Below are 21757 nucleotides of genomic sequence, written 5' to 3'. Positions count from 1 at the left end.
GGAGCTGCTCTTTCAGGGCGCTTTGCAGGCTTTTTTTATATGTGAAAGGGGTCTAAGACTATAATCGCTCCTACATGTATGCAGGCACAAGTGTAAAGGTAGCCTAATATGTAAGGGCAATTGCACACGGCCCTAAAGGAACAAGGTATGGGCGTACATTGTAAAATGTGTGCTGGGGAGCTGCAGCTGCAACATGTTTTTCTGATAGGAATGGATTCTAGAAAACACTTTGCTTGCATAACCGCTATAACTGGTGTTATCGGTAATGCATTCCTAAAAAGAAAAATACACTGCAGCTGTGGCTCCCTGGTGCCACAACAGATATTTTGCACTGTATGCCTATACTGTTTTATGATCATGTGCAAGAGGCCTTACATATTTGGTTTTGAAAACTGCAAGAGGCCTGAGGCAATGGTCATGTTGAAACCCTAAGGGCACTTTCACATTGGTTTGCTTCAATACTGGCAGTAAAACATCTATGCGTTAATGGAGTGTTTTTGCTGTGCTTATGTAGTGTTTGCAGTGCGGTTTTTATAGGATGTGACTCAAAAACTGCACCAAAACCGCTTAGTGGGGTGTTTTTGATTGATGCGGTTCCCATTAATTTCAATGGGGAGGAGCGTTTTTTATTTTTAACTCCTCTAAACATGCTCCACAAATGCTGCAAGCAGGATTTTTTTTTTTTTTTCACCATAACTAAAGGGCACTGCCCAGTGAGAACACATTGATTTTAAATGGAGGCATTTTTCTTGAGCTTTTCACGTGCTTTTTTTTTTTTTTTTTTTTTTTTAACTCCATGTGAAAGCAGCCTTACTGTCGTGTTGCCAGATGCAACGTAATGAAAGCATAGTTAACCTGAATGCCAAACTTTTCCATTTATGCTTATCCAACAAGGCAAAAAATAAACTTTGTATCATCAGGAAACACTGATATTGAACTGTTTATACCAAGCTCAATATTTATGAATAAATTAAAGTGGTTGTACAACACACACTTTGCTACAGGTAAGCCTATAATTACGGTTTAGAAGATATCCCCTGTATTTGCATGTGGTGACGTCATTATCACATGTGCACTGAAGCAAGTAACTCCAGGAGAGATGACGGCTGCCGGCGTGGTGTAAGAGGACTGCTGCAGGGGCTTCGATCTCAGGTAAGTAATTCATAATGAACTAGTATGCTATGCTAGCTCATTATGCCTTTTGTCTTGCAGATTTTTTTTTGGGGGGGGGGGGTTTCTAGGGTTTACAACCACTTTAAACAAAATTCGTCCCTGAACAGAGCCTTGGATCACTCTGCTCAACTCCAGACCATCCTGAGTACACACTATATATCACCAACTTTGGAACTTTCAGTTAAGTACAAAGGAAGTTACAAGGACACTGGATGTCTAGCAGGTTCCACGATTATTTTTCTGATAGACGTTAAGTGGTGCTGCAAATCCTCATATCACCAATATAGATATATAAGAATACATTTACAATTGAGTCAAACTATACCCTATTAACATTTTGTAAGAAAGTAAAAAGTAGAAGCAAATGAAAGGCTCAAAAAAATCTTCCACAGCAGTGTGTATTATGAATCGTCAATAGTGTCCAAATATATTCAAATAATTTCCTCCTTCATGCTGTGCTCGTGACCACCACTCCCTCATTGTAGATTCAATGACTCACCAAAACTCAATGCCTCACATCTATGATGATCGGCATGCAGAGTTGAAATGGTTGACACCTGCACACACAGCTCATGCATTCACCTTCCGACCGTCATCCACTAAAAAGGGAGGCTTGCAACAGCAGTACCTTCACACCTTCGGAGTTTATTAACCACTTGTTGACCAGGCCTTTTCTGGAACTTTTTGTATTTTGTGCTAGAAAAGTACTTAAAACCCCCAGACATTGTATTGTTTGTTCTAGCAGAGACCCTAGAGAATAAAATGGCTATCGTTGCAATATTTTATGACGCACTGTATTTGTGCAGTGGTCTTTCAAATGCAATTTTTTGGGAAAAGTGCACATTAACGAATTAAAAAAAAAATGCAATAGTTTCCCAATTTTCTTTTTGTATATTGTGAAAGGTGATGTTACGCCGAGTAAACAGATACCTAAAATGTCATGCTTTAAAATTGTGCACCATTGTGGAATGGTGCCAAACTTTGGTACTTGAAAAAAAAAAATCTCCATAGGCGAAGCTTTAAAAAATATTTGAGTTACCTGTTTAGAGTTAGGAGGTCTTGTGCTAGCATTATTGGTCTCGCGCGAACGATTGCAGCAATACTTCACCTCTGGCTTAACACACGGTTTTTTTTTGTTTTTTTTTTTTTTATCCCCTTATACATCCTTTGTAATAGAAATAAGCATAAGGGGTCCTCTTTATTGAGAAGGTATTTTTGATGTCAGATCTCATTTTAAAAGCAAAAGGAAAAAAAAGTGTTTTTTTTTTTTAACTTAAAATCTTCCTGCCCAGCAAAAGATCGCATCAGATTGCTTCCGGGTTTATTGGCAGCTCCGGTAATCAAATGACTGGGAAGCAGGGGTAGGGGGCACCTCTCTCGCCGCCTCCAACAGTGATCCCATGGTGAATCCACCCATGCGGGACCACTTTTATCAGATGCCGAATAGCCCATAGTAAAAAAGCAATACCGGGGTTTTGCCAGTTATTTGCTGCCATAACACCGGTAATTAATGTAAAACGTTTTTTTGTTTTACAAAAATTGTGTTTGAAAAATTGCTGTGCAAATACCACATGACATAAAAATTGCAACGACTGCAATTTTATTCCCCTGGGATCTCTCTCTCTAGATAGATAGATAGATATATATAGATATATATATATAGATATATATAGATATAGATATATAGATATAGATATATATATATATATATATATATATATATATAGAGATATAGAGATATAGAGATATAGAGATATAGAGATATAGAGATATAGAGATATAGAGATATAGAGATATAGAGATATAGAGATATAGAGATATAGAGATATAGATATATATATATATATATATATATATATATATATATATATAGATATAGAGAGATATATAGATATAGAGAGATATATAGATATAGAGAGATATATAGATATAGAGAGATATAGATATAGAGAGATATAGATATAGAGAGATATAGATATAGAGAGATATAGAGATATATATAGATATATATAGATAGAGAGATATATAGATATATATAGATAGAGAGATATATAGATAGATAGATAGATCTGTGTGTATATATAAAATATTTATATCATTCTAGGTAGTTTTCAGTACCAGAATAAGCCTGGGCTGGAAGTGGAAATATCTGTCTGTATAATGTACCTAACATTGAAAAAAGAAATGTAAAAAAAAAAAGTGTTACCTTGTTTAGTTTCAAATTGAAAGGTACATGTGTTTTTTTTTTTTTTTTTTTTTTTTCCTTTCAAAAAATTGTGTTTTTATGGATAGTATTATATCAATTGCATCCTTAACTCCAGTCTAGTTATCTGATGGCTGCTTCAGTGGTTGGGTTTTATTCCTCTCCGTTGTTTATAAGACTCTTACCCCAGAAGCATGACACGACTATGACCAAAGTAAGAACCTTTCAATGTAATGTTCTGTACAAAACTTATTTGCTGTGTCCCCCCCCCCCCCCCCCCCCCACTACAATTTCAAAAGGTTAGCAATACTTCATGAAAATTCTATAAATTGTAAAGCACCCAGGCTGATCCAGCCCTTTACACATCAATTACACATCCAATTATAGACTACAAATGTCTAGTGTTTTCACAGCATTGATTATTAATGAAATATTTTATGTAGTGCACCCCTGGAGTCTCAGCACTGTCCACAAGAACAGGTCTGTGACCTTGCATCAATTTTTGGGCAGTCACAATGATATTTTTAAAGGCTACACTTTGCACATTGCACTTTGCCTTGCACAGTGATTTTTTTTTTTTGTCCTTTTATTTAGACCTCTTTCACACTGAAGTTGGTTTTCAGGCATTTTAGCGCTAGAAATAGCGCCTGAAATCCACCTCCCATGCCACCCGAATGCGAAAGCCGATTGGAATACATAGGCAGTGCTTCGGGAAGCGCCACAACATGGGTGTTTTTAACCCTTTCGGCTGCTAGCGGGGATTAAAAGCGCAGCTAAAACTAGCTAATGCAGCTAGTGTGAAAGTAGCCTTAGTGTCATGGATATGAAGACTTTAACAGGATCTACATTATTCATCCGGGCCACTTGAGTCACACTTCCATAGCGTGCTAGCGGCAGTGCTTTATTAAAAGTACAAAAAAGTGACAGCCACCCCAACCTATAACTAGCCTTAGCGGTAAGGTGCACACGAAAGGGCAATGCACATCACAAACAAAGATTTCCCAGTACGTTTACCAGCCAGCCTGCAAAACAACCAAATTTACCTTAATAGTTTTTGTTAAAAAAAAGAGGGTTTTGTTTGCACTTGTATGCATAAGCCCCAGTGCCCACGTCAAGGCTCCTCTGTATACTGCGATCCTAATTCTATAATTTTTAGAGTTTCCTAAGTTGGAGCACATACAGCAGTTGATAGACGAAGGGCGAGTTTGCCTGGAGGGAGCTGGGAAATCTTTTGCATGTGCAGTGCTTTATGCATTTTCAGCAACCAGCCCACCTCTGGGCATGTCAAATGCCGGGTGCCCCAATGTGGTTTATTCTTGTACCCTGTGTCACTGCTGTAGCCTATAGTGATGTAGGGGCCAGTGGTGAAAACCACAACACATACTGACCAGACATTCCTTAGTCCTATAAATATTGGATGCAGAAGACTTTTTAGCTAGCGTAACCTTTTGAAGACCACAGATACCTGTGTCAGTCAGGGTAAGTATTAACCCTTCATTACTGGTATGGCTGTAAACAGAATCTCTTAAAATTTTCTTTTGCAGCCTCTAGTCTTTTTGTTGCCAATCTCAATGATGTGAATTATTCTGTTATCCAGAGATGTGCCAACATTTATTAACTTGAAGTTTTTTCATCAGATCATTGGAAACTGCGTGTCCCTGCTTGTGCTGAGCTCTGCTCTCCCGGTCTTCTCCAGAACATTGGGTGAGTTCTCTTTCTTTGTAAAAAGAAATATGCAAAGCAATTTTCATTCATTTAGGGAAATGTCTATTTGCCTACCATAGTAGCTGCTTCATTTAAATTGCAACAAGAAACATGGGAGGCCCTGAAGTGAAATGCAGTGTTTGTTTTTTTTTTTTTTTTTTTTTTTTTTCTTAAGCCCTTGGCGCCAGCCGTGCGCAAATATGCAGCCTTTTGGCAACTGGTTCTTCGCGCCGAGGGAGAGCATATTTGCTTGGATTGCTGTGCATACAGCTGTGCTGAGAACATGCTCCCAGCGCAGTTGCATGCACCTAACTGAAAGCTCCCGATTGCTGCTTGCAAGAGTTTTCTGATCATGTGACCGCTAATCATGGTGGTCACGTGCACTTGAGCCCGCCCTGCCTCTCAGCGCTATAAACCTCCTTAAAGGGCCGGGATGCGCCGGATTTAAGAGGTGAAGGAGTTTTGCACTCCTGTGACCCATTTTCAGCCAGAGCTAAAGCCTGCTGTCTGACGTTATTCAGCCGGTCCAGTTGGGATCCACTCTCATGCCTACATAGGAAGCTGGGCCAGCCCAGTGCTCCAGGGGTGGAGCAGAAAGCTGTTGACTGGCAGTCATGACTCTCTTCTTACAGCAGAGGGGATAACTAAGTGATCAGCAGTCTTTGCAGCTCACTGCAGAGGTGGTAGGGACAGAAGCAGTATCGATCTGATGTTGCATCCACCTAGGTGAGTTTAAGGTTTGTGTGTGTTTTATTTATTTATTTATTTTTTTAAACTCTACTTCTCTTTTAGAAGCAAAACTAAACCCTACCTATTTATATCCCTAACATGATGATAGGTTTTAAAAAAGAAAAAAAAAAAAAAAAAAAAAAATCAATGTTTTGAGATTAGACAATCCTTCTGAGAGGAGGTCTCTACACCTTTTTAACCTTTTTGCTGGGGGTGAAATTTGTGAACATGTAAAATGCTACAGATAAAGGAATATGAAATATAGAGATATGGTGGTCTATTTAGACCTCTGATAGCTCATCAGAGACCCCCCCCCCCCTCCCCCCAAATAAAATGGTAAAAAATAAAATAAACAACGTAAGACCCTCCCAGGTCCGCTGACAGTATGCCATATGTGAACAATGCTTTAGTAGCAATTTAGCAGGATTTTTATGTTGCGTTTATGTATACTATTAATGATCTTAGTGTATTTTTAGCGACAATATTAATTTGATAAACATTTGCACAAATATTGCCCTGCCTTAAAAATCAGTAGCGCCTTCTTTTTATTCTACTGGCCATGTGATTTCAGAAATTATATGGTTTTGGGGGCTGGGCACTTTTACAAATTCTGAAAGCTGTAAGTGAAAAATGAAAACCCCCAGATTTTTTGAGAAATGTTTGGTTATGTTCACTTTTCACCATTTTGCAAAAAGGTGCAATGTAAAAATGTGTTTAATTTTTTTTTATTTGTTAACTCCATACAGGTTAAGCTTTTATGTTTAGTAGGGATTTGGCAGGGATTTTGTAAAATTTAGCTGTGTTTATCTGCTAATAGGTTTAGTGTATTTTTTTCGCAAATATATTGGTTTGATAAACAAATACCACGGGGGGGTCCAAAAATTCAGTAGCACCTTCTTTTTATTCTAGAGGTCATATGCTTTCAGAAAATATATTGTTGTGGGGGTCTTTCACGTATTCTTAAAGCTGTAAAGAAAAAATGAAAACTAGAGAAATTTGGATATTTACATTTTTGCGTACATTCGATTTTCATCATTTTGCAAAAAGCGTAATGCAGAAATTACAAATTTTTATTAACTCAATACCGGTTAAGCATTTATTTTTAGTAGGACATTTGTAAAATTTGCTGTGTATTTATCCGCTAATCATGATTTTAGTGGGTTTTATGTAAAAATATTATTTTTCATAAACATTTTGCGCAAATATCGTACCTTAGAAATCAGTATCGCCTTCTTTTTATTCTACTGGTCATGTGCTTTCAGAAAATATATGGTTTGGGGGGTCTTTTACAAACTTTGGAAGCTATAAGTGAAAAATAAAAGAGCAAAGGAAAATTTTTAAAAATGTTCTGGCCACCTGAGGGTAAAAATGGAGCACAAGGCCTGGCAAGCGAAAGGATTAAAGCCCTATCCGTTTTCTCTTTTGTTTCTTTTTTTTTTTTTTTTTTTTTTTTCCCCCATGTGTTTGTATGCACATATAAGTGGTCATGTTCCTTTTTTAAACCATACCTTACTATATAGCCAGGAAGGCTACATCTTGGCCCTTGTTTCATCTGCAGTTTCCATATTGCTGCACATGTGATCAGTTTGCACACCAGCCATTTTGGCTTGACCATTTGGTTAAGAGCAAAATTCACATATGCAAAGCAGCTTACTTGATATTTGGATTATGGAGTTAAAAGTGCCATGCAATCTCTCCGAATCCAAGGCTCATTATGGATGAAGTTATTTCCAGTTAGTGTAAGATATCATTGCCTGTGCTTTAGTTTAGTTCATTTTTTATTTTCTTTACCCCTCAGGCATCACCAGATTTGATCTGCTGGGCGACTTTGGACGATTTAATTGGCTTGGGAACTTTTACCTGATATTCTTGTATAACATTCTGTTTGCTGGCCTCACCACACTCTGCTTGGTGAAGAAGTTTACGTGGGCTATACAAGCTGAGCTCATCCGTGCGTTTGGTAAGAATCACTGAAGGAGTAAGAGGACTGAATGCATGAATGAAAACTGGGAATCGCACTCTTGCTTGCCCCAGAAAACTTGCTGGGAAGCAAAATGTTAATACCAAAAAATGTATAGTGTTAATTTTTTGCAAATGTATACTTGTTACATTATGTGGATAGACCCATTTACTTTTTTTTCATTAAAGTGTTACTAAACCCACAACAGTAAAATCTGTATGTGCAGAATAGCATGCTTTTTGTACTTGATATGGAACTTAAGGGGTTAATCCTCTGCGTTGTGCAAAAAGGCTCTTTGATCCTCTATGGACAGATCTCCCCTCCTGCAGGATCTCATGGCAAGGCCAGATAAGACAGTGAGGGTATTACTGCTGCACATGCTCAGTTGGGTCACTATTGCTGGAGAGAACATTTCCTTGTTCAGAGCTAGTCAGATCACATGATACTCCTCCGTGCCCAGAAACTAAAAACAGTGTGGGTGGGATGTCGCATCTTGATTCGTGGATGGATCCGCCTCCCATAACAGCATGAGGACACAGGCTATAGTGGAAATCTTCTACCTGAACGCTCAACATTCAGGTTTATCATGTGACTGTGGTATACAGATCAGCCAAAAAGGTATCTAGTGGCAGTATTTTAATGTAAAAAGAGCTATAAGCTGTGGGCACGGGGGGGGGGGGGCGGGGGGGGGGCGGTCTGCGTGAAGGTGAACCATTTTCATATTACTAGGTTTAGTAACACTTTAATAAAAATAAGGCTATTGTCACCAAACACCAGAGCAATATCCCGTCAAATTTTTTTTTTTCACCATCTGTATCCTATTGGGGAGATTTGCCTTCACTTCCTGTCCTATATCCAAACAGGAAGTGAGTGGAATTCCCTGCCAATTAAGGGAATTCCTTGGGGACCCCCAGGTCACAGGAAATAGTGACTACATTGGAAGATTTCCCCTCTACTACTTTATTTTAGGCTGGATTCTCACTATTGCGAATTGGTTGCCTGTTTCCCCACATCCAATTAGCGTAGCAGGAGATTGGCTGACTGGCTCTTTAAGGAGCTGGTTCACACATCTCCGCAGCCGCTCCGGTGTGAATTGCCCAGGATTCCTGTGCATTTTTTGGTCCATTTCAGGCCCCAATTCGGCCAATAATTCAGGCTGAAATCGGACCTGGACCAGTGAATAGACGCACCGGACCCCAACTGTGAGCCGCTTTAGTGTAAACGCAGCCTTACTTTTACTTTCAATGATAATGATAAACGGGACAAATGGAGAGGCTGAATCTCCACAGACGGCAATAAAAAAAACTGACAAGTCTTCTAATATCTCTCTACTCTATCCAAAACTAAAAAGTAAAGTTTTGCCTTTTTTAGTTATACTTTAAACCTAGTGCAACCAATACGTTTTATTTCGGATTTAAAAAATGTAGCTCTAAGGTTGACCACCAGGTGGAGCCAGCGCTCCTTAATATCTAAAGCTGGCCATACACTTTTTATTTATTTTTTATTTTTTTTCAGCTTGCCTCAATCCATACTGTGCATTGTATTGTATTTTGAGAGCCACCCCTACTGGCTGTCAAAATACCTGAACAGCGGCTGCATCTGATTGGGTCCAGATACTTTTTAGTTGGCGATTTTCTCCCTGACGCCTTCAATCCCCGTTGTGATTTCTGTTGTCATTATGATTTAAAGAGTAAACAGTTGATTGATAATAAATGGCTTCAGCCAAACACTAACCGTTAGTGAAAAAAATGTTTTTGTGTTATTCATATTCTCTGAAAAATGGCCAAGAAATCTTAAATGTTGACTGTACCTACATAGTACACTGAATGCAGTTTGGCATGTTCGCCCTGGGCTCTAGTTGTCCTTGTCATGGCACTGCTGCTAGTTTTGTGAGATTTGGTGATGTCACTGTAAAAACTGTTAATTTAAATGTTTTTATGTTTATAATTTTTACACTGTATCTCTTTTAGGACTGGACAGGTTACCTTTGTCTGTAAATAGGATTCGCAGCCAAGGCAAGGCCTGATATGCCATCATGGAGTTTGCTGTCAATGTGATGTGCACTTGGCACCAAGATATCTGAATCCGTGAATGGCCAGACAATCTACTTCGTTTGTTTCTCTCATTTGAGAAAAAAGAAGTCTCAGGCATGGATTCTGGATTCTTGCAACGGAAACCTTGGTCGGGTCCTACGTTATAGGAGGTTCTACACATGGATTTAGAAGATTTGAGTTTTGTTTTTTTGGCCCAGAACCTGGGTGACAACATTAGTTTCCTCAAAATGGAATCTTTTTCAGAATAATCTGAGCCAACTCTTGAATATGAATTGTGCTGCTACAGAGTAGGAGAGGGGTAGCCTGTGACCTCTTTCATTTTTCCTGTTTTGGTATTTTAACAATGGATAAGTTCTTCAACTGGATTGTGGAGTCCTGGAATAAATCTACTTGCCACCTGTGTTTACCAAAACTCTTCATAGTGCAATGGAAACACTAATTTCACACAGGAGGTCATGTAGGGACGATGTAATGAAGGTGCACAGGATGTTGGTCCTCTCCTTTCTGCTTGTGCTTGTTTACATGAACTCCACTCCAGCCTTTATGGCTTTCTATTGCCATCTCATCTGGTGTGCAATCTCTGTGCAATGAGACAATTCACCAGCATTATTCAGAAGCCCAAGAGACACGTCTCTTATGGCATCTCCATTTTGTGTCTTTTGTATGTGTTGTCTGGTTGACGTTTGTTTCTCCATCTTGTCTGGAAGTGTTTATTATTAGAGCAGTATGTAAAACTATGGCTGGATTAGTTGTGAATGTGTGAATAGTTCTCCTGCTGCTGTTTGTCTTAGATTGGTTAGCTAGGCAGTGTCTTCCAGAGTTAATCTAGAAGTGCAGTATTGTAGAGCCTCGTCTTTGTTCTCTGTTTATGTATGAAGCACACATGGTGAACCCAACAGAATGTCATTTTTCATTAGGTGCAGAATACTGTACTGAAGTTCTCTCTGTGGTCTCTTAGGGCCTGATACACTGTGTGCGATGATTGGTGCTTTTCTGCACCTGATCAACACCAGTCACTACAAGGGCAATTTAAATTGCACAACACAGGTGTGATGTACAAATTATACGATGCATTTTTCTGCAGCACGTGGGATGGCACCACAGGTCGGGCAGCACATCACACTGCACTGCTGTACAAAGACCTGAATAGCAAGTACATTTGTACACAACATTTAAAAAAAAAAGTAAACTATGTGATGCACCATAAGCCTGTATCGCCCCACATCCCTCAACAAAATGGACACCAGCCCGCACACTAAAAGATAGAATGAATGGGCCCTTAAGGAATACCCTTTGTAGGACCAGAGTAATCTGTACCTTATGGAGATGGTCATGCTGGAGAATGTGGCACGGCTTGATTTTATTAAAGGCAAATACACTTTTCACTTTGTAAATGAAATTCCACTCCACAAGGAAATTTTCCCCAAAGCACCTAGTGTTGCAGTTTTACTTTGCAAAGTATACCCAATCCGTGCAAGGAAAATAAACAGCATTATTGTTGGCATGTGGTTGGATAATGCAACTGAGCAGCGTTTCACCTCGTTCACTAAACTCTAGGGCAACTTCCTTTGCAATGTGAACAGTATATTTACCTTTAGTAAAAAAAACGTAGTGTCCACACCATACCTGACTTGTCATCACCATGATTGTGTATAATCATATTAAAGCGGAGTTCCACTCAAAAAGTGTTGGTGACACCCTGACATGCCACATTTGGCTTGTCATTTTTTTGGGGTGGGGGGGGGGGGTACCCTGTTTTTACAGGCATCCAGCTCCCACTTCCTCCCCTGGCACTGCGGCACTGGAAGGAAGATCACCCCTCCCTCCAATCTTCTGAAACACGTCACAAGTCCCAGAAGATTGCCCCGGCCATTAAGGCTGGATTCACCCCTGTGCATTTTGCAGATTTGCACTACAATCCATTTAACATGGTCTCCTATGGAACACGTTCTGTAGTGCAAATCTGCAAAATACAAAAAGCACTAAAAACGCATAGGTGTGAATCCAGCCTAACAGCACGTGGCTCGCGCATGCACAGTGGACACCTGGCTGTGAAGCCACAGTTAGCATGCCGGGCAGAGAGGAGCGGGGCTTCGTGCGCAGGGACAGGTAAGTGTATGATTATTAAAAGTCACCAGCTACACTTTTTTTGTAGCTGCTGACTTTTAAATGGGAGGAACTCCACTTTAAGTCTTGACTTCAGAGTGAAAAAATGACTTTTATCCGTGCACATGTTGTTAATGATTTAAGCAGCACACCAAATGCCACTAATAAGCAGTATTTAATTTTTTGTTTTGTTTTTTCTTTGTTTTTTTTTCTTTTTAAAGCTATTTATCACAGAATTGCCATGAATGGATTGTTTATTAACAGACAATCTGACATGTAACTTTATTAGTATGGGGGGACAAAAACAATTTAGGCATGCCTATTGGAAAGGGTTCACTTGTTGCAAATGTTACACTACATATACTGCCCAGTAGATGTTCTTGGTGAACAAACTACATACATGACCACATTAGTACTAATGTATTAGAAGGCAATGTTTTTATAAAAAAAAAAAAACAAGTTTAATATCGCCAGTACGTTGTTGGCAGTAATGTCTTTTTGTGCTGGTTTTAGCAGTGCAAATATGGAAAAACTAGATAAAATTTAATATTCTAGCTAGATAGACTTAAAATACTATAACTGTGACTATTAAAAAGTAAAGCCGAAAAAAAAAAGTTGTCTTAAAAGAAATTGTTATGCAGATGGTTGTTAGAATAAATATGAGCATGTTTAAGGTCGGCTATTTTTATGCAATTTTTGTTTGAATTCTTTCTGCAGAAATCTTCTAACATACCAGATATTTAAGAGAAAAATAAAGTCTATTTTTAGTATATATTAGAATTCGAACATTAGGACAGCGTACACACTATGCTACTCGCTGTTTATGTTTAATTGTATAAACTGTGATGTGCCTCCTGTGCAGGTTGCTTATGCTAAAACCTTTACAGTGGGAATGACTGCCTATAGTGATATAGACCAAGCATGGTAATCATAACTCAGTGGCCATAGTTTGTAGCAGTCAGATCTGTTTATGACCTACAAGGGGCAATGGGCCCACCTTGAGTCAATGGGTGCATAGGGAGGTTTACCAAACGTGTCCAATTTTTTTTTTTTTTGGGTGGGGGGGTTCACCTTGCTCATTGTTCAGGGAGATAACCGATGACAGCCTTATAGAGAGCAATCTGAACTTAGGCCTCATGCACATGGGCAATGCCCATCAGCATCGAATCCCAGGATTTTTGGCTGCTCGGAGGGCAGGTTCCAACCCTTCTGCCAGCAGCCTGTCAATCTTTGACAAGCTGAAATATGTGGTGGCTGGACATTGTATTGAGTGAAACTCACATTTAGGGTTGGATGCGATCGGGAATTCTGCATTCGGAGCCTATGCCCCTGAAGGCATATAGTCCATAAACATAAGTACCACTTGGTACAGTGTCCAGTCACTGTTTAAACCTCTCGTGGATGAAAGCCAGGATTTGATGCTGTTGGGCAAAAAAAACTTGTGTGCATGTAGCCTTAAAGTACAACTTTGGTCAGCCTAAGGGTAAAAATTCACATAACCCTCACTAACCTCGAAACCTGCAGACCCTATGGAACAATTTAGCTTCACAAAAAAAGCTGCTACTATGACAAAATGAAAGTGATTATGCTGTAAAATTTGAGGATTAATAGCTTAACAGTGTCTGCATCTACACTTTAATTTTCCCATAGAAGTAGGATGATTTGTTCCACATTGTCTGCAGCTTCAGAGATCAGTGAGGGCTTGTTTTACTGCTTCTTAGGAGTAAGCAAGTATAGATTTGAATTGCCATGGCCTGGCCATAGTTCCACTTTAAACTTCCTATGTAGGGGTGCGTTTGATGAAATAAGATGTGTTTTTTGTGAAAGAATGAATTTCAGAGAGGCTTGAAGCTTCCCCAGTTTCTTTTTAAATGTTGTTCAGTGAAGGTTTTAATGTGGGCAGTAATTCTGTGACTGAACACAGCTCGTGTACAATGTTTGTATAGAATGTGAGCGTTGGCAAGCACCTTTTAAGTCACTTTGGGTTTTAGCTTTAGACATCGATAGAAATATTTGTTTACAATTTTAATAGTTGTTGTGAGTTGGCACAGAAGATCCAGGGGTCCATGTATTAAAAATTTTGTTTTGCCAATGTATCAATCATTTGCACAAGCGCAACGAATCTTCAAGGCAATGTGCATAATATATTAACTTCATGAATCATCAGCGCCATCTAGTGGTGAGGATGCAGTATTTTTTCTGATGGAGGTATTACAGAAAGAATACTGAATTACTTCCACTTAATACCTCTGCTGACCCTAGGAAATAAACTTATTAAGCAAATTACAGTGAAGAATTGTTGCGCATGGGTGAATGATTGACGCACAGCATTTTTTTTTTTTTTTTTTTTTAAGCGTGGACCCCCTAAAAGTATGTATATGACCAGATAATTGCAATTCCCTAGATTATCTGCTCTTACTAGCAGACTGTGTATACTTTTTTGTGTGTTTGTTTTTTTATGATTGCATAACTCGCCTTCTGTTATGATGTATTAATTTTTCATTCCATGTAAAATTGTTTAACTTTCACATGAAATCTTCATACATCTTGGATGAATTTTACTTTTAAATCTGTTTAAAATGTTTTTTTGTGTCAGATTATTTTGTGTGTATGTATTACATTTAAAAGAACAACCGTGGGTCTTAATTCACAGAAACCACATTAAAGTACTGTGTTTTTTTTTTTTTTTTACACAAAAATTTTAAAGTGAGCTTTTACTTTCCCAATTCTAAGCGAAGTAACATGACCACTTTTATATGAGTAATCAATGGTCTTCATTGACTGATATAAGCCTAATATAATCCCCTACACAGCAGCTCTCAGACCCAGTCAGGCTGTATTGATTTGCACAGAACTGTGTAAAAACTTGTAAACAGGAGAATAAAGCAGAGTGGTGACCTTCAGTGTGCCACTGATCCCTTTTGTAGGCTTGTTGCAAGATTATGATTTTTCTTTAACCAAGCTATATGAAAGCGGAACCTAATTAACAGCATTTTTGGTTTGCAGCCCTCAAATAGGATTTAATTAACTTTTAATGTTCAAAGAAAACTCGCCCATTCATCTGTCTCCATGATTTTTGTTGAGAAAGCGCTTTAAAAAACACCCCACTTAGCCACGGCCATCTTGGGTAAGGGCAGATGATTCATGTAGCAGTTACTACTTGGAATCCATCTGCCTAACCAGGAAGCAACTGAAGAAATATAAGGGAAAAAAATGTAAAGTAAGTCAATATACCATAACTTCCTATCCTATCTCTTTACAAATATGTAGCATAAGGATTAAAATGGTTACTATGGATTGAGAGAGTAAATTTCCGCTTTAACTGCCATGTGGTCAGCAAAACCTGACTTGTACTATCTTGATGGTGTGCCTAATTTACAGGACTGTAAAATCTTCAATGGGTAAATCAGTTTGGCCATGCATATAATTACATTTTTTATTAGTTTTCTGCCTGGAGTTCAGCTTATTCAACCTGTGTATGGTAAATGAATACATATATGGTCTAATACCAGTAACACCTAATCAGACTTTGTTGCATCAAAGGTTAATGCAACATAATAGAGTTCTGTACAAAGTATTGAATGTGTGGGGGTTATTTACTAAAGACAAATCCACTTTGCACTACAAGTGCACTTGTAAGTGCAGTTGCTGTAGATCTGAATGGGACATGCAAGGAAACATGATTGGATGATAAAATCAGCAGTTCTTCCCCCCTCAGTTCAGTTCTTCCCCCCCTCAGTTCAGTTCTTCCCCCCCCTCAGTTCAGTTCTTCCCCCCCCTCAGTTCAGTTCTTCCCCCCCTCAGTTCAGTTCTTCCCCCCCCTCAGTTCAGTTCTTCCCCCCCTCCGTTCAGTTCTTCCCCCCCCCCCAGTTCAGTTCTTCCCCCCCCTCAGTTCAGTTCTTCCCCCCCCCCCCCCAGTTCAGTTCTTCCCCCTCAAATCTACAGCCTGTGACTGCACTTCCATGTGCACTTGTAATGCAAAGTAGTTTTACCTTTCTTAAAAACCACCCCAATGTGTGGTAGATTTGTCAAGTTTTTATTAAAGTAATATGAGTGCAGATCAAGCTGTCTTTTAGCCTGTGTATTTATAACCCCTCACATTTGAAGTCTTGAGCAGCCATCTTTGATAGTTCTGCAAAGATCTTTATTGGATTTTGAAAAGTTTTCCACCTAAAACACAACCAAACCTTAAGTGGCCATGGGGAATGTTTTATTATGGGGCAGTACCACTTTGCATGTGTCAGAAATGAATGAATCAAGCTGAAACCTTCTAGATAATAGAAATAATTTGTCCCTTGGCACTGGCTTTTCAACACTTTTTTTCTGTTCAGTAGAATAAAATAATCCAATTGTAGACGGGAAGCTTTATTTACTTTGATCTGGAAACAAAATATGTACTGTGGTATTAGGGCAGATTTGCACCAGATGCAGTCCTGTGTTTTTTTAACCTGCATCCAAAATGCAGATTCTAATGGGCCCTAATCCACACCAGTCCAGTGCAGTCAACAAAAGTAGAACATGCTACTTTTTTCTTTTTTTTTTTTTTCACCTGTATGGAGTTTGGGAAAAAAAACAACAAAAATGCACCCACACACACACTCGTCCTGAACTGAGTGGAAGAATAAAAGGGAAAAATCGCACTGAAACGCATCAAAAACACAAATGCTAATATGCATCTGCAACACAGAAAATGTGGTGTGAACCAGCCGTTAGGCTGGCCATACAGTATACAATTTTCCTTTACCAAAACCAAATATGAGGTTAAACCTAAAAACACTCTCAATTTGTATACAATCAGGCAGGCAGAAGGTAGATCTAAAGGCAATTGTATAATGTCTGGCCAGCTTTAAGCTATGATAAACTGTACCACTGCCTGTGTTTGGATGTCAGTCCCTGCTTTGAATTTGCCTAATACCCTACATGGAAAGCCTGAAAACATGACCAGTTGTGGTGCATTGAGGACTGGAGTTGAGAAACACTGCCCTACATAACCCTTTGTGATACAATTCAACTAGGGCTGCAACTAACGATTATTTTTATAATCGATTAGTTGGCCGATTATTGTTTTGATTAATCGGTTAATAACCTTAAAATAGAAATAAAAAATGTAATTTTGCTGCGATTTTACATTTTTACATTTTTTTTTTTTTTTTTTGCCAATTTGTTGTTGGGCAGACTAAAAAAAACTCAAATTGCTGCAAAAACTCATTATTACATGCTTTTTTGGCTTTTCTGCAGCCCCTCCGTTGAAGTATATTGAACCAAAAAAACAAAATAGTACCGTTTTGCATAAAAAAAAAAAGTCCTTGTCTTTTCCAAATACGCAGCAGCTGAAAAAATCATGGATGTGAACGTGTCCCATAGGAAACCATGTAAATGAACTGTAGTGTGTTTCTGAAAAAAGCACCAAAAAACACAGAGGTGTGACCCAGGCCTGAGGTTTCGTAACATAATGGGGTTAAAAAAAATAACATTGGTACAAAAAGAGCAAATAATTGCTACTGTAAGGGGTTTATTTTTTACTATGGGACAGTGATAAGTAATATTTACATTAGCGATTTGCTCTTTTTGTACTCTAAAGGGCTAATTTTAGGTTTTTTTAACCCCATTATGTTAGTGGCCGATTAATCAATTATGAAATTAATCGATTACTATTTTCATAATCTATTAGTTATCGATTAGTAGTTTCGGCCCTAAACTCAACCCATGCTTTTGAAACCTTTCTTCATAAAAGTATCCTACATTTGAAGCATTGAAAAGATTGCATTACAAATGTACTAGACTTTCATTACAGGTATATTATGTTTATTTGCTTTGCCCACACTATTTTAAAAATATTTTAGACTTTCCAATAAGTTGTTCATCAGATTCTACATCTGTTCTAGAAAACGAATTTGTGCAAATTAATATTTCCGGAGGGGGAAAAAAGATAAAAATCAGTATTGCTTTGTATTGGCCCAGAAATATGTTGTATTACATATGGTTTTCTGCAGTCTGATTAATCAGTAATCCATTATTATTTTTGCAAGGCATACAGTATTATATCTCTTTGGTTGGAAGCATTAGAAAAAGTAATTTTGTGTCCTGGGCAAACTTCTGTAATGTCTACACAGTTGTCAGTGTATCCATGCATACAGCATAGTTGTAATCCCTGATTCCTGTATTATCAGGAAACTCTACGCTGTCAGTATGAGCTGACCACATGGGTTGGCAATGTCCAGCTTTGTTTAAAGTGATATTAAATCCTGTGTTTTTATTGGGGGTTTTTTTTTTGTTTGTTTTAAAGCACTTTTAGTAGCTGATTTAATCACTTCCTGAGTGTGCAGCTTCTTTATCTTTAAGGCTGGGTTCACACTGCCGTTTTCCCCGCATCGCATGCCTCCCGCCGGCAGTTCACACTGCCCTATGCGGACTGCTGGGAGTGTCAATGAAATCTTAATGACACCCCCAGATCAGTCTGCATATCGCAGTGCGATCTGCAAACTCGGACAGGAATCGGATCGCATGGTGTGAACACCCATGCGATCCGATTCTGCTGCGGACCATAAAAAGGGTCCTGTGCAAGTTTGTATCTGTATGGCTGAACTCGCATCGCACAGAGATCGGATGTGATTTGCACTGCAGTGCGGTGTGAATCACATCCGGGTCTCCCACCTGCAGCGCTGTGAACCCAGGCTTAATCAATTAAATCTTTTAATCACTTTACATATATTGAGGCCATATGTTAGTGGGAGTGCTGGCCGAAGTTTTAAAGGATAAAGTTCACCTTTAGAAAAAAAAAAAAAAAATCGCCTTTTTTTGCGTGTAAAAAAAATGCATTTTATTATTTTTTGTAATTGGCCTGCAATCAGCAAATTATGGGTGTAATGCCACAGTCCTGAAAACTGTCTATCTGTCTGGCCATACTTTCAATACAACCAGGCAGTTACACTGTGACCAGAAGCATGAACGAACTACTACAGTGCTCTAGCGCCGTAGGTTATTAAGAACTAAAAGCCAACAGCCACAAAGGCAGTGGGACCTTGTAGTTTTCCCATTCACAGAACACTGTAAATGGGAGGAGTCCACTAGCTGTCAGACCAGGGTCTGGTGAATCTGTAACATGTCACACAAGGTGAACTTATCCTTTAAGGCAACCCTTGCTACCTCTAATTTTTAGCTGACTGTTCTGCCTTTCACAGTTGCTTTCCATCCATTCCCCTTCCTCTTTCGGGTTCCTCTGTCTCCAGCAAATGTCATCCTTAAAATGCTAATCACTCCTCAAACCAGTATATCCATCACTGGAAATTGGATAGCTCAGAAGTTACCCAGGAAGGCAGCCAGCAAGCAACTTATCAATAACTGCAATAAACTGATGGGTGTACTGATGTGGCTCTATACTAAAGCTGGCCATATATGGCTCCATTTATTCCTTCACAAAATGCCCCCATCCACTCATTCAAGATAGATGTGGAAATCTTCCCTGCTGCGTCATAGTATTCTGATAGTGGAGGAGTCAATTGGATGACTCTGCTGTCAGAATACACTGATCAGCACTACAGCCTATTTGCCTAAGCACTGATCAAACTAAAGTTTTCCAGCAAGCCCATTTGTGAATAAATTACATAATGATCCTGCGCAAATGTGTAATATATAAAAAGTAAACTAAATATATAAATAATTTTAGGCAACACGGAGTAAGTCACTAGTAGCAATTCTAAATGATGTAATAGAGCATATAGCAATTCTAAATACTATAAAACGCATGCATAATCTCATCAATTCGGGTGTGAAAAGTCTCTCAAATAGTAAATCAAAAAGATGTCTAAGTGTATATATGGAAAAAGCTGGTTCCCACACATAGAAGAGAATAAAAATAATCAGGACGATCCAAATCTGGGCTCTCAGAACTCACCTTTGTTAAATCGCATCAAACTATGGGAATTTTGCTGTTTATCTTGTTCTCTACCACCAGGGGGTCTTCCACTCTTACTTCTCTGGCACAATTATGTGAACACAGATATTAAGCCATCAGGGGTCCATCCATCCCTGCAGTAACTATACTGGACGCCAGGTCGCCTCCTCCGCAGTGATGTATCACTCATTCAAAAAGGAAGAAAGAGGGAAAAAGGATCCTCCAATAGTGTAGTATTTTAATAAATAGCTTAACAATCAGTTGGGTTTGTATCCAGTCAGGTAGACCCTCACAGTATATGGTGGTTGGAAAACCTAAAGAAGATTGTACAATCAGGTTGCAACATCTGTAGTCAGTGTTCACTGTCTATATAAGACTTTACAGCTCATGTCAGAGCAAATGAGAATCATGGGGTCAAAGGAACTGCCTGAAGAGTTCCAAGACAGAATTGTGGCAAGGCACAGGTCTGGCCAAGGTTACAAAAAAATTTCTGCTGCACTTCAGGTTCCTAAGAGCACAGTGGCCTCCATAAGACCTTGAATGGAAGACTTTGGGATGACCAAAACCCTTCCTAGAGCTGGCCGTCTGGCCAAACTGAGCTATCAGGGGAGAAGAGCCTTGGTGAGAGAGGTAAAGAAGAAGCCAAAGATCACTGTGGCTGAGCTCCAGAGATGCAGTCGAGAGCTGGGAGAACGTTGTAGAAAGTCAACCATCACTGCAACCCTCCGCCAGTCGGGGCTTTATGGCAACGTGGTCTGACGGAAGCCTCTCCTCAGTGCAAGACACATGAAAGCCTGCATGGAGTTTGTTAAAACACCTGAAGGACTCCAAAATGGGGAGAATTAAGATTCTTTGGTCTGATGAGACCAATATAGAACTTTTTGGCCTTAATTCTAAGCAGTATGTGTGGAGAAAATCAGGCACTGCTCATCACTTGTCAAATACAGTCCCAACAGTGAAGCATGGTGGTGGCAGCATCATGCTGTGGGAGTGTTTTTCAGCTGCAGGGACAGGGCGACTGGTTGCACTCGAAGGAAAGATGAATGTGGCCAAGTACAGGGATATCCTAGACAAAAACCTTCTCCACAGTGCTCAGGACCTCAGACTGGGCCGAAGGTTTACCTTCCAACAAGACTATGACCCTAAGCACACAGCTAAAATAACAAAGGAGTGGCTTCACAACAACTCCATGACTGTACTTGACTGGCCCAGCCAGAGCCCTGACTTAAACCCAATTGAGCATCTCTGGAGATACCTAAAAATGGCTGTCCACCAATGTTTACCATCCAACCTGACAGAACTGGAGAGGATCTGCAAGGAGAAATGGCAGAGGATCCCCAAATCCAGGTGTGAAAAACTTATATCTTTCCCAAAAAGACTCATGGCTTTATTAGATCAAAAGGGTGCTTCTACTAAATACTGAGCAAAGGGTGTGAATACTTAGGTCCATGTGATATTTCAGTTTTTTTCTTTTTTAATAAATCTGCAAAAATGTCAACAATTCTGTTTTTCTATCAATATGGGGTGCTGTGTGTGCATTAATGAGGGGAAAAAAATGAACTCAAATGATTTTAGCAAATGGCTGCAATATAACAGAGTGCAACATTTTAAGGGAGTCTGAATACTTTCCGTCCCCACTGTAGATATATTGCCTTGCAAAAGTATCCACCCCATTACAGCCTTTAGTTCAATGTTTTTTTAATCTGAGTTATATGTGATGGATCAGAACACAATCATCTAAGTTGGTGAAATAAAATTAGAAAAACTTATACATAAAACTATTTATCAGAAATTAAAAAAGATAATTGGCATCTGCGTATGTATTCACCCCCTTTGTTATGAAGCCCATAAAAAGCTCTGGTGCAACCAATTACCTTCAGAAGTCATATAATTAGTGAAATGATGTCCACCTGTGTGCAATCTGTCATTGCATA

At 39.1% G+C, this 21757-nt stretch overlaps 1 protein-coding gene across 1 annotated transcript in view; it reads left to right on the top strand.

Moving 5' to 3' along the window:
• The window catches only part of LMBR1L (limb development membrane protein 1 like), a 90240-nt gene extending 75727 nt beyond the window's left edge, over positions 1 to 14513 (top strand). Inside the window, exons 14-17 of the mRNA XM_077483339.1 lie at positions 3500 to 3590; positions 5014 to 5080; positions 7608 to 7769; positions 9740 to 14513. Of these exons, the coding sequence (XP_077339465.1) occupies positions 3500 to 3590; positions 5014 to 5080; positions 7608 to 7769; positions 9740 to 9795 (376 nt within the window). The 3' untranslated portion in view covers positions 9796 to 14513. The remainder of the gene's footprint in view (positions 1 to 3499; positions 3591 to 5013; positions 5081 to 7607; positions 7770 to 9739) is intronic.
• The last annotated feature ends 7244 nt before the right edge of the window (positions 14514 to 21757 follow it).

This window comes from Lithobates pipiens, unplaced genomic scaffold (genome assembly GCF_037356315.1).
Source record: "Lithobates pipiens isolate NorthernLeopardFrog02 unplaced genomic scaffold, aLitPip1_a1.2 Scaffold_16, whole genome shotgun sequence".
In the NCBI taxonomy this organism is placed as follows: Eukaryota; Metazoa; Chordata; class Amphibia; order Anura; family Ranidae; genus Lithobates; species Lithobates pipiens.
This window is presented reverse-complemented; position numbering and strand designations above follow the sequence as displayed.